We start from the raw sequence: 13869 nt of genomic DNA on the forward strand, positions 1-13869 counted from the left end.
AGAATATGAAAATCATACTCATCACGCCTAGAGCAACTACAATGCTGAAATAATCTTAAAAAGAAAGCAGTAATTTTTTAATAATGAAATTTTCATCGACAATCTATGCTTTATAGCATAGTCGTTCTGAAATTTGAGGAAAGTGAAAAGTGAGATGTGAGAAGTGAGAAGTGAGAGTGAGAGGATTATTTCAAAGTGATTCGCAAATGCTTAACTTTTGGTGAGAGCCTTTTCTTGCACTAACGCTACACTCGTATAGAGGGCTTGACCTCTCTACCGAATGCATTATCTGATCTCCCAAAACTAGTAAAATTATGTATTAATTAACTACGTCGAAATAAATGCATTCGTAATCCCTGCGTCGTTAAAGAAAAAGTGTTTTCTATATAAAGTGTTGTTTGGACAGTCTACATTGCTATGAATCACTAGGAAAATGGTTTAATAGGTTTCACGCTTTGTTTGCAACGTCTAGAATTGACTAACGGTAATTACCTATAAATGTGACATGAACTTGATTGAAACGCAAGTTCAAAGCGATTTAGTGATGTGTGGGGAAGAGTTGGATGGCATTTCTTACACAACTTGCAATTTGGTAATTACTGAAAATGACATGTATTTGCTAATCGTTGTGGCGATTTTCTAAGCAATATTTTCTACTATTTTATATTTTTTAATACAAACAAGGAAAAGCGAGGGTAAATTGTTAAGATTACGCATAAAATAACCCAATTCTGTTCCCCAACTACAAATATCGTTTGTACGTTTAACTTAGGTATTCACATATTATAAAATTAATATAAATTAATTGAGAAAAATTTGGACTAATTTCGCATATTGAATGGTAATGATCGCAGCTCTTATTAATTATAAAGCTTTTGGCTACGAGTTCGTCAAATAAAATGAAAAAAAGAAGAGAAAAAAGAACTATAACTATGTTAGGTATGAAGAGATTCGGCTTAAACTGAATATAATCTCTTTACTCTTTGGTTATATTTCATTTTATCTTCTTTTTTTTTTTACCAAGTCAAGCGGTTAGTTGTGTTTTGACCACGAAACGAACACGTTTTAAGCTTTGTAAACCAAAGGAAAACTTTACTATTATTTATCAAGACGGGCACGTAAACGTTTATTTGCCGCTGTGGTTGATTATTTATTTTTGGATTTTGGAAGCCGTATGTCATAGTGTGCAAAAAAGCAACAAAAGAAAAAACATATATAAGCTTGTATGTTGATGTGAAAAGCGAATTAATTATATTTCAAAGTAAAGTGAAATTATATTTCAATACCTTAAGACATCAGTAATTCGCTGAGACAAATAATAACTACCGCAGCATATACAATCTCGATTTGTTTTCTGAATGTTTTATTGGTAAAGCAATGCTGCTTTTTCAGCAACATTTGTTTGAAAAGTATTTGTAAGTAATCTGGAATTTATAACTAGTAAGTGCGGGTGCATATGCAATTGAAAACAAAGGAAAGAAAAGCGAAACGGATTTTTAGAAATTTTGCTTAATATTATTTATTATAACTTGTATTTGTATATATATATATATATATATATATATTTTTTTTTTTTTTTTTTTTTTCTTCTAAATTATTATACTTTGATTCAATTTCAATAGGCCGCGACCATAAAATGGAAATCTTGCTACAAAAAATTAAGTAAAAATGGGATCAATACGTTGATACGTTGATCATTGCGTCGACTTCTTGACGCGAAAAATCTTTCTTGGCATAAGCATATTATTAAATAAGCATATATAAAATTGTATAATATAAAAGAAAATGTTCAAAGAAAAAAAAAAAAAAAAAAAAAATTAATAAATATATGCAATAATTATAAAAGGGAGTCTCAAATGAAGTGAAATTACCTACCACCTGTAGATTCGAAGCGTTCAGATATTACATTTATATATTATCGTTAATTAATCGATCGAAAAGACCATGCAACATATACGCAAAGTTCATATTAATTATTCAATAATTAAGAATTACCAATAGTACATAAAATTAATAATTTGTAATAATATAATGTACACTATAACATAAGTATAGAATTTACCTTACAAATTATTATTATATCTAACCCATCGAAGGACAAAACTATACGAAATATATCACGCTAATTGTAATATCTACAAATGCGGACCTATCGTATTTATCTTTAATCAATCCATATCTGTTCGTCAAATAATTTTTCAATCTCTATGACGCATGTAAATTGAATTGACGGCATTAGATCAAGTTCGAAAATGGATCTCTTACGCCTGCAATAGCCAAAGCAGTGTACCTTTTATCATATATGTTACGGAATCTATTCACTTGCTCGAGGTGAAAATCATATAGGTCGATTTGCACACCCTTAGTTGAAGAGACAGTTCGAAATTGAGAGAAGCTTGCCTTAAAGCGATCTAAAGATCTACGATTTTCTCGTTCATCGACAATACATTATAACTATTTTTAGTTTCGAAATTTGAATATTTTCCGCCTAGATACAAAATTAATTCACTCTTTGCTCGAAGCAAAATTAATTTATTCTATGTTTAACATAAATGAAATGCACATATGAAATCAGTTTAATTTTTATGCCGCCATCAGACAATTAAGCCATGATGTAGAATAATATTTTACCGTTTGCGTTAGCAGCTCGAAATGCTTCATCTGCGTATTTCTTTGAACAGATTCTGGCCATTTTCCGATAATTGTTTTCGGTAATTCGATGCTAATGTTTTGGGACTTGTTCCAAATTGTAATCGAGCCACTTGTACATACATCTACAGCACCTGACAAAAAGAGCCAAAATGCTTCTATTAACATAATCAGGCTGAGAGTTTAAAGCGAATGTATTTTTCTTGTTTACCTTGCACTCGAGGCTCGCCTAGGATTACAATTTTTCATTCGTTCAAACATTAGAAATGTTCCTATTAGGGAGGTTTCTTCTCTGATCAGTTCCAATATTATGTAAACAGCGGCAAAAATCAGAAAGTTATTAATAAAATTTTAACTTTCCATCATAATTTTCCCAACAATACGCAAACAACGGATTTGTATCACGCATATATGCGTACATGAACATATGCCAAAAAGTGTTGAGCGCCAGATCGAAGGTAGTAGTATCGTGAATATTTCAATTTACTGGACTACAAGCTTATAGGCTAACTGCTTATTGAAAATTTTTCGCCACCACTCTTATGCATGTACACATGTATTTGCACATGCTTATACATCTATTTAGATATTTAACCTCGCTTTGTGTGATAAAGTCCGTTAACGTTTTTGTTGTCTTTATATAAGTAATTAGTTGATACGTAAACAACTCACGCACCCAAGTATTTGTTTTTTTGTAAAAGTGCATAATTATTATTTGAATAAATAATGCATGCGTTTTATTTAGGGTTATACGCGCTTCCAAATCGAAAAGAGGAAACATTATATTATGTTTGAAGTTTAACGAAAAAAAGAGATGAAAACAAGTAAGACAAGTATGAAAATTACATTCGGTCATGACCGAATATACTCATATACTCATCACCGTTGTCCCAAAAAGGGCTAAAAAAATGAAAATAACGATGCAAAGGAAAATAATGATTTTTTCAATTTTCAAAATAGTCTGTTGTAAGTAAAATACACGGAAAGCAAAAGTATTTACAGTTTTTATTGCATAGACGTGTGGGCGTTGTAGACATGTTCTTCGATCGGTTTGAGTCATTTTAAAATTTTTTTGCCACAAAATGTTCACCACAAATACTGCACAGTTGGACCTGTCAAGACTTTATATACCTTATGAGGTTTTTGAAGCCTATCTTTGAGCATTGCAACGGTATTGAATATATATTAAGTTTTAATATACCATAATACAGTGTGGGCGTGATGAATCTCTACCATTTTTGTTCAGATGCTACTGCCTAGCCCATAAAATATATGTTCAAATTTTTGTAGGTTTCTGTGCCATTGCTTATCACTGATGAGCAAGCAACCAATATATTATTCTTTTTGAAAAACAGACTTATACTCTGTTTTCGTGGTACTGTGGGCGTATCCTTCGGCCGATTTCATCCATTTTCCATACGTGCGAAAACTTGCAATATTTTTACCAAAGTGTCTAATCATTGGGGTTGGGCTCTGACACTTTTCCTGGACGTTCTCCTCATCCATCGGTGATGGCTATAAAAACAAACTATGAATTTTCAAGTAAACACCAAACTTAAAACACCAAAGTATAAATAAAACACAGTCATTCATGAATTTGCACATATGTTAACATTCCCAAGTAATTCCCATTATAGATGGAAAATTTTTAATTTATTTTATTAAATAAATAATTATTCTCACGCATCTACCACGTCATATGCGCGCATGACTATGTGAATATGTGGTCGTACGTGAATACTTTCATAGGACCTGAATAGTTTTTGTTCTCCTGTGTTCCTTTCAATGGATGCATGGTTATGTATATAACCTCATATGCATGTGCATATATGTGTATGTATTGGAATATATTATATATTAGAGTTGAAATTGGCTGCCACTATATTGTCACTAAGTACTCACTTCCCGAGTTTAAGATTCCAGTAATTTTATCATTCCTTTGTTAAGCCGCGAACGGAATGACTTTTGTAATAAATCAATTAAAATTCAAATTGAATAATTATCCCAAGTAATCAATAAATATATTGTGTGTGTGCAAATGTAAGTAAATAGTTGGAAAATGGAGCCGTAGTTGATTGTTATTATGCAGCTCCTCTCTCATCTACCAACAGAAGTAAAATGCACAGCTCTATCTATATCTTTCTTACAGCTCTTTCCTTCCTGGCCCCATCTATTTAGATTTGATTGATTCCTTATCGTCTCTAAATAAATGGAAGTGATTTTTGTTGAAAAATTATTCGATTCAGCTAAGAAAGTCGCTGGTCTAACCCAAACCTACTTGAGGAAACTTGCAAAAGAAAGCCTTCCTTTTGTTACGCCCATAAACAAAGGGTGAGGAGTGTACTCATTTTGTCAACACGTTTGCAACGCTCCAAAGGAAACTTCGGAGCCCGCTTCCTCGCCCCGGCATAAATTATACATTTTCTTGATCAGCATCAAATTCTGAAACGATTTAAGCATGTCCGTCTGTATATACATTCTGTCTGTTGTATACATTCTCCAAAAACATTAGAAGTTTTTTTCACATAGATTGGTATTGAAAATAAGTCAGATCAGTCGAAGAACACACCTACAATACGACGTAAGTGAGAACATCTCTGTTCTTCACAAATGTGTTTTTTGATCATTACTTATTATAAACCACAGCCGATAAATCTGAAGGCATATTCTATGGGCTATGCTGTAGTACCGCCAAATAAATGCAAAAAAAAGTTTCCCACATCCACTCAATTTAATAGTGTGTCATAATTTCATTGTTCTTTTTTTTGAAACCTTTGCAACGCACACAAGCTAATTTTTGGCCACATTCAAATCCGAAATGCATGTAAGCCTGTCCGTCTGTTCCTGCCTGTGCCCATCTGTCCAACTGTGGTCTATCTGTTGTAAAAGTCAGCTGCGCCCACCCAATATTCTAGAGTATAAAAATTTAACTCTTTTCCTTTTTTCTGTGTTGTTTTGGATAACGGTATAAAAGATTTGCTTAAGATCGGAAATAATCCTACTATCCTACTTGTTTTGCTTTCTTAATGTCATAGGAAATGCATTTTGGAAACCCGAACAGCTTACGAAGATATGAGGAAAAAAGCCGAGAGGGGGCCTTATATCAAAAGTTTTTTTATTTTTTATTTTACATTTTCATACGTTTTTTTTTTTATCGAATACGCCTAATCTGTTATCCATTATCAATGTTTAATATACTTGTTACACTCAGAAATCCATGAATATATTCATTTTCTGTTTCATAGGCACCATAGAGAAGTGAGATTTGTGAATTGATCGTTTAAGATTTACACGTGATTTGATGTAAACTCAATGGACATGTACTCGGTTAGCGGGTTGAAGCGCAGTATACAACTTATTTGTTTATTAGCAATTGTTGTCACGGGGTTTCTCAACTCTGCCGGGGCAAAACCAACACTGACGTTTAGCCTACCGCAAAGTTTGCAAGGATTCCCTACGTTAACCTCGTTTACTCAACAGATCTTTGAAAATCGCAATGCCAGGCAAGTGAAAACTTACAGGTAAGTTTCGAAATTGATAAATATTGTTTTTAATGAGATGACTTCATGGATTGCTTTTCCAATATATAGCGGTCAGCGTTTATCCAACAATTCTCTAATTATGATTTATTATCATGATACGACAATAGCAGTAACTGAGTTAGGAGCACGCAAGCTATTGTTGGGCTGTGAACTTATAGAAATCTAGTAAGCTGTTCACTTATTTCTCATTAAAAAATATAATTACAATTGATAGGTTATGTTTCCGTTATAGCAATGATCAGGAAGGAGTGGTTTTATTAAAAGATTTGTCCAAATATAATCGTCCTCTAGAAATAAGGTTTGATGAAATGATTAAATTGATGAACCAGTGCGAGCGTGTCGACAAACTCATCTTTGCGGCGCGTCAAAAGACCCAAAAACCGACTAATAATCCAAATGATGGCAACGAAAATATAGCTTTCAATTTGGGCACAATAATATTTCCAAAGAATCCCCTTTCGATATTAAGCGGCATAATACCAGGTAAATTATAAATCTTCACGCAATAGCGATAAGCGAAATCTAATAGCTTACGTATTGTTATCAATGGGACAGGTACAAAATGGTGTGGCACTGGTGATATAGCAGATACTTATAATGATTTAGGCACCGAAACTAATATGGACCGTTGCTGTCGGCAGCATGATCTGTGTCCTTTAAAAATACGTGCATACCAAAGCAAATACGGCCTGACAAATGATTCCTTATATACCAAGTGATTTTGGTTTTCTTTTTATTACTTTATTACTTTATTACACGTCAATTAATTTATATTTCTTTTAGATCCCATTGCACTTGCGATGACATGTTGTTTTCTTGCTTAAAAAGAACTAATACTTCAGCCTCTCAATTAATGGGATCGATATATTTCAATTTGGTTCAAGTGCCCTGCTTAGCTAGAGTCAATAATCGTTATCAGTATAGGCCGGCCAAGGAAGGCTTCTAAAACAAACTTGCTTCGCCCATTATTTTATTATTTTATTTGTTTTGTTATTTGTACATTTTATATAAAAAAAAAAAAATATTATATTTTATTTGTTGCGTCGTGTAATTTATGAGAAATTTATTGAATTGTTTCACACAATATCTATTTTTTAGACACAAGACTTTTTTTAAAATTATGCTAAGTTTTAACTATATGTTATAATTATATTTAACTTATATTAAATTTATAAAGAACGATAAAATTTCAGTTAATAGAAAATGTCTTATATCATGCTATATGTCAATCAAAATACTTCTCCGAAATTGAACACAATTAAAATTACAAAAAAAGCTAACCTATGAAAGTTTTATTCGCCTCAGGCAGCATCTTTGTTATCTCAAACTTACTCAGAGGAATTGCTGCAAATTGTAAAATGATTTGTTATGCCAATTGCTGGCGAGCCAGTTAATCAATCGAAACATTTCTTCGTGCATTGAACATTCGTACCGTGTTTGGACCAGCTCGAATATCTCTTATAAGTGAATGGGTGAATTAAATTGTTTTCGCCTTGTCTTCTGTAGCAAGGTATGCTTATAAGCGAATCGTGTCTATTTTCCCAATTCAGTTTTAATGAGTCTTGATATATATGTTTTAATTAATATCTGCTACGGTTTGAAAGTACCATTTTTCTTTTCTTTTTTTTTTTAAATATGAACTTAATAACATCTCCATATTCAAACTTGATTTACGTCTATTAACTAAAAATATGTAATCTAAGTTCAACTCCCATGATCATGGTCGTTTCAACGATGCACCAGAGGTATTGATCAAGAATAAATATGCATGCATATTCGTACATAAATATATATAACGGCAACTATGTAAGTGTGTACGTCTGTGTATGTTCATTTCTCTTTATCTCAAGTGGTTGGAGGGAGACACCTAATGCACGCACCGTAATGCGTATAAAGGAGTAATTTTTTTAACTTATTACCTTTTTTTAGTTATCTCTTCGGTATCAAAAGTAAAAAATTCTGAATACACTTAGCTTTATTATCGACTTTATACTGAAATATTTACATCTTGTCACCTATGCTTCTATGCCCAAGAGAATGCAGAGAAAGTCCCTTACAACAATACAATATCAGTTGGATGCAACAACAAGTGCGTAACTGCCCAAACAAAACGAAAGACGAAAAAAAGATTACAAACTCCCCTTTCTAACAATAGATATCCGAAACGAATTTACTTGGCGTTTAGAATATGAACTATGATCCAAGTTATATTGAAAACTATATCTTTCTTGCATAAATAATGAACATCTAAACATACCTAACGGATACGGACATGCGTCGATACACGTGTACGTACAGATTAAGCTTTCATGTCGCGAGAACATAAAACATATTTCAGATAAAATTTTTATTTCAATAAACTAATCATTTAACAGAGTTACGCGATCAATAATTGCGCACTTTCTATAAGTCTAGCTAATTGAAAGAGAATTAAAGTGAAGCGAGTCAACAATATATAATTTTATTCAATTTCACACATTTATCAGCTGCAGAGCGTGGGCGCGAGCTATGTATTCAATTGATAGTTGTAACTGAATAAATATTGATAAAACTAGTCTACTGCAGACTGCAGGCGAATGCAGTCTCCTATATTGTATAAAAAAAAAAAACATCTGTTTAGTTTACCCATACAAACAAGGGCCAATTTTTGTCGTTTTATTTAAAATAATTGACTGGTTTTATAAATCCGTTTTATTAGCTGTGAAAGAATGCTTGCGGGACTCTTCTATTACAGAGCAGAAAAGACAGGTTGTCAAAAATGGAATAGTCTTTAATGCGGCATAGGTGATGTTTTCTATAAACGAAACACGATGATGGCCTGAACGAAGTGGCGAAAGAGAAAGAGATAGGGACTGACCGGCCACAACCGAGTCGACGTGTGCTCAATCAGCAATATGCGTTTACCAACTGAGCACTTAACCCAATTACCATAAAAAGTACGGTCATCACACTGCAATGAGATTTAAGTCTCCGAACACGGTCCAAACCAAATTTAAATCAAAAATTTTTCTTCAAGTTGATAGCCGCCATTTCGATATCGTTAGTTTAGCGAGCCAAGATTCTACCCTACATACTTATTTAGTACATAGCATTTTTAACACAGGTACGTTATATCAATTAAAACATCTTTGGATGGATAATATATGAGATAACTAAATAAATAGGGACACCATGAGCGAGAATCTTCGAAAATACAAACTGGAAAAATCTCGCGGCCTTTCTATTGTGCGCTCCTTCATTCTCATTACATAAATGGGTAAGAAAGCTTACCGGTGCTACCGATCATTGACGACACTCCAATTAATAATATATATTTTGCTGATTCTTTCACAGACCCAATAGCAAAATAATATTCCATTTTAGCCTTTTCAATATAAAGTAGACCCTAAATGACATAGCGATTTATATTAACGCTATCTGGATCCATTGCAATGGAAATTTGTTGGTAATCTTCGTGCTGCCGAGAATATATTAAAATTCATGTCACTATCTAATTTGTGCCCGATTTCGATCAAATTGCATGATAAGTTCAGTTCTCATGGGGATGTAATTAATGCCAGGTTTTTTAAACATGTGCCAAAAGAGGAAACACTTCGTGAAATCAGTAACCGAGTTGTAACTGAAATTTACTCCAAACTCCAAATGAAACCAAACGTTGATCAAGCAAATATCCTACAGCCTAGAAATCTTAATGCATCCGCAACATCAATTCCCAACGCCAATCGACCACTTATAAATTGTAGGCCCAAAGTATCACTCAAATTTGCCCACTCCTAGCACTTCAAGCGTGCGCAACCGCTTGAAAGGTAAATTCGATTTTTCCGTCGATAAGAATAACGAAATAATAGCGCAAAATTGCCATAGCGACATCTTTGACGACAATTACTACATGTTAACACAGCCAACCTACTTCCAACCAACCGCTTTCATGTCATCAAAATTAAGTAAAGATTTTCAAACTCAACATAGGAATATCAAAAGACCTATTTACACTTTGAATGAACTGCTTACGCTTACATGTGATTTCAATCCCAATTTAAAGCTGTTCAAGAGACCTACTGAAGATGTTCCTCTAATCCAATTCCACTCAAGACCGGATACGTCTTGAATGTTGACCAAAATTCACATTTAAGATAAGGAATTGGCGTCTTATATAAAATTCAACGGCCCTCACAAATATACAGGCCATAGCGACACAAATAACCTTCAATAAAAAATGAACAGTGCTTTTGCTTTATATCCCAGAGTCGAAATCGTTCTCCCAACAAAAACTTTGTTCTCCGCGCTTACCCCACATTTAGTTACATGGAGTGGCCCTAATAATTGGAAAACCATCTGGGGATCGACCGGAAACCATTGTCGTGGTACTGTTTAAGAAAATGCCTTCATTCAAAGCAATCTCTGCATTTTAAGTTGTGGAGGATTAACATATCTTTCAACTCATCACTCTCTTTCGCATATTTGTTTAACATGGTGGTTCCATCATTTCTTTTTTCCGTTTCCTGGTCTCTATTTGCGGTAATCTACACAACAGCGTTCACTTCCCCATCATAACTTGTCTTAATCGTTCAAACTCTTCAGTTACTCGAGCAAAACAAGTTAAATTGCTCCTAACCAACCAAAGCGAACTGCATAAATTATTTCAAACGTTCCCAGTCATTTCACAATTCAACACTTTTCAACGGGAAGTGGAACCATGACGCTGCTCTCAATATCTCAATTCAGCAGCTATTTTATTATTATTATAATTATTATTATAAATTTAGCCAGAGAATAAATTCTAAGACTAAAGTCTTAAAGCACTAGCATCTAGGTCTATCGGCTTTTTTATTAAAAAACTCTACCGCACTTGAGGTTTGAACCCACGACTATTGAGTTGCTAGTCGAGACTCTTGCCTACTCGGCCACTCAGGCGGATATCAGCAGCTATTTTAAACGAGATGTCATGACGGTATTCATTCGCTATTATACAAAAAATCCAACGCTCAATTCAGAAAGAAATTGCAAAAATCAAAATCGGTCAGTTGTGAACTTTTTTCTCCAAAACTGTTCACAGAAAAATGTCAATGAAAATTGTATGAAAGAAAATCATCAAACAACGCAGTAGTTCAAATTCCAATGACACTTCCGCTATCTACAAATCCCAACGGAACTTCAACCAAAGCGTGTGATGTTTCCAATCATTTTGGAAAAATGTGGCATAATTACTCCTATAACGGCAGCTTTTCCCTTTCCTTTTCTTCATCAAAAATAAGGTAAGTTCTATTTTTCTACCGAATCTGTCGACATTGCTAGATGTGCTGTATTCCTGGAAAATCCTATTGAAACTTGAAAGCTATCCACCCAGATCAAAAGGGAAGGTACCCGAGTTAGATCGCATTTCATACTAAATAATCGAAGCCATGGCCAATTCAGGTACAAACAAATTATTGGACCTTTGCAATGGACCTTTATCGCATTAGACTACTGTCCAATCTCCCTGCTATCTTGTCTCTCAAAGTTATTGGAGGAATTAATGGTATCTAGGTTATCTTGAATCCAATAACTTAGCCAGAGCTAACAAGCATGTTTCAAACAGGGTAGAGCCTGTATGAACGCTCTTCTGCACGTCGATTATTCCACAACCAAAGCAATTTCTAAACGAATATCAATGTGACCAAAAAAATCGGGTAATGCCCATTAATAATTTACCAATACAAAATGCGCAGACATTCTATGTTCTCGAACTCATGTTCTCCAACAAACACCATTGAAAACATCGCACGTTGGACGGACAGTTAAGGAGGAAAGTATGGAATCAAATCTCGAATAATATTATCAGCACTATTCCATTGTTAACCCTCAGATATTCCCCCATTATATCCCACAAATATTGTGATAATCAAGATGAAAACATTTACAATTGTTCGCCATGTCCATACTATTGCAACACATCAGTGCAGATCCTTAAAAAATTATCTTCTCCTATCTCCACTTATGGAAAAATTCTTACAGTAAAACACATTCTTTAGAACTGCCTAAACTTTTTCTTTATTAGAACGAGCACATTCGGAACAACTAACGCTATAAGCATCCTGAAGTCAGGTACAGCACGTAATGCAAATTTATAGTATTATTTTATTAAAAGTGCTAAGCTTAATCGCCAATTTGCTTTTCTAAAATAAAGACGATTACCTGAGTTACTAGCACTCAATTATTTTTTTTTTCTAGTCTAGAATTTATTTCATTAATTAAATAATAGTAATAATAATTATAAAGATATAATAATAAAGAAACAAAATGAAAATAAATTATTAATAATATTCTAATTTATTGATAATCTTTTACGCTGTAACCTAATGAAATTGATTAATAAATAAAAGGAAGTTGATTAATAAATAAAGGCCTACCTTTCCTTATTTTCTGCAAAATTGCGTAAAAAAATGGCTATTATATTTTCTTCTGTCTTCTGTAAACTCTCTTCTATTTTACTCTAATTTTAAAACATGCTCTCTTGCGCTATTAATATTTTTTTTTTTTTTATTATCAGTTATTACTAAAAATGCTTAGTGATATGCTAAGGTGTGGATCATAGATATGGGCAATGATTATGTATCTTTTAGTTAACTAGCTCTCATTTGAAAGGCGTATCGTGACAATAATTTGGTTGATTTATGTATGGCTTTCGCCATTCGATATTTATTTCAAAAGATTAACGATTAAATTTGATGTTTGTTTACAATAACACAATGTCTACAATAACACAATTAATAACAAAACGATAAAAAGGTAATATTACGTAAAATTTTTAACGAAATAAGATAAAGTAAAATAATTTCGTATTTTATATTTTCATTTCTTAAGAAAAGTTGTGAGCCGTTTTTATTTGATGGTATATTTATAAATTAACACGTGCATTTTCCTATAAGGAATGTATAATTTTAAATGAATTGCAAATCGATCGTAATTTTGTATTATATAAATAAAAGCAAATTTTTTAATTTTGACAAAACAACTTACAGTGAATTTATTCTTTATATCTTGAATTTCCACGCAATCAAATTTGAATGTGCAGAAGATATGCGGATTTACATTTGCTCACTTATTCACCTCAATTGGGGGTCCTCTAGCGAAACATTGACATCGTCCTCAAATAAATTGCCTTGATCCAGGAAAACCTTGTGAATAAAATATTTACATGTATAAAGGCAAAACCATATATGTCAGTAGATTAACTCATATTCCATGCCGGCTATGCTTGCCGTCGCGGTTTGTCGAACATTCTTCGTTTTGTGCGGATCTACGAAATAAATTGTGGACTCTGTCCACGCATCCGTTTGAAATTGTAAATTTCCTATAGAAACACTCTTTTGTGTTGGCATTAACAATTCACCCGATCTATTCAGCACAAAGTTTTTTTTCAATTTCTTACATCACCTCTAAAATAACGATCGAAATGGTGGTCTGTGCAATGCTTAAGCAAAAATCGCTGCCCGCCAGTCATTGATAACCTCCAGACCGTAGCAACTGCAAAGTAAAAGCTAAACGGATCGTCGGAAACATATAGATTTTTCTTACGCCAATTTTTCCTAAAACAACAATTTACTTCTTTTTTTTTGTTTGATGGATTAGACCAGTTGGCGATAAGATTAATATATCCGCTAGACATATGAGTTTTTGTCATTTGTTGATTTGTTGT

General features: G+C 33.2%; 1 protein-coding gene and 1 long non-coding RNA gene across 3 annotated transcripts; both read left to right on the forward strand.

Annotated features, from left to right (window-relative positions):
* Window positions 1–1039: 1039 nt before the first annotated feature.
* Window positions 1040–7222, forward strand: LOC119637407. Of its 2 annotated transcripts, none has more exons than XM_038033411.1 (6): window positions 1040–1415; window positions 5895–6170; window positions 6240–6356; window positions 6424–6674; window positions 6747–6906; window positions 6975–7222. In XM_038033411.1, the coding sequence occupies exons 2-6, from the start codon at window positions 5962–5964 to the stop codon at window positions 7135–7137; spliced, it is 900 nt and encodes a 299-aa protein (XP_037889339.1). In that variant the 5' UTR covers window positions 1040–1415; window positions 5895–5961; the 3' UTR covers window positions 7138–7222. The 2 variants fall into 2 exon arrangements, with proteins under 2 accessions (XP_037889339.1, XP_037889340.1); XM_038033412.1 differs by having other exon boundaries at window positions 1040–1369.
* A 1598-nt stretch (window positions 7223–8820) lies between these two features.
* Window positions 8821–10079, forward strand: LOC119637481. The gene is made up of 3 exons (XR_005247255.1): window positions 8821–9294; window positions 9356–9447; window positions 9525–10079. It is a non-coding gene; the product is annotated as an uncharacterized LOC119637481 (long non-coding RNA).
* Window positions 10080–13869: the final 3790 nt, after the last annotated feature.

This window comes from Glossina fuscipes, unplaced genomic scaffold (assembly GCF_014805625.2).
Source record: "Glossina fuscipes isolate IAEA_lab_2018 unplaced genomic scaffold, Yale_Gfus_2 59, whole genome shotgun sequence".
In the NCBI taxonomy this organism is placed as follows: domain Eukaryota; kingdom Metazoa; phylum Arthropoda; class Insecta; order Diptera; family Glossinidae; genus Glossina; species Glossina fuscipes.

Excerpts from the sequence above, each read along its gene's own strand:
- LOC119637407 (XM_038033411.1), top strand. The coding sequence starts at position 5,962 with ATGGACATGTACTCGGTTAGCGGGTTGAAGCGCAGTATACAACTTATT. Across the intron at positions 6,357-6,423 it reads TGTGAACTTATAGAAATCTA|CAATGATCAGGAAGGAGTGG; the intron begins GTAAGCTGTTCA and ends TTTCCGTTATAG. Across the intron at positions 6,675-6,746 it reads ATTAAGCGGCATAATACCAG|GTACAAAATGGTGTGGCACT; the intron begins GTAAATTATAAA and ends TCAATGGGACAG.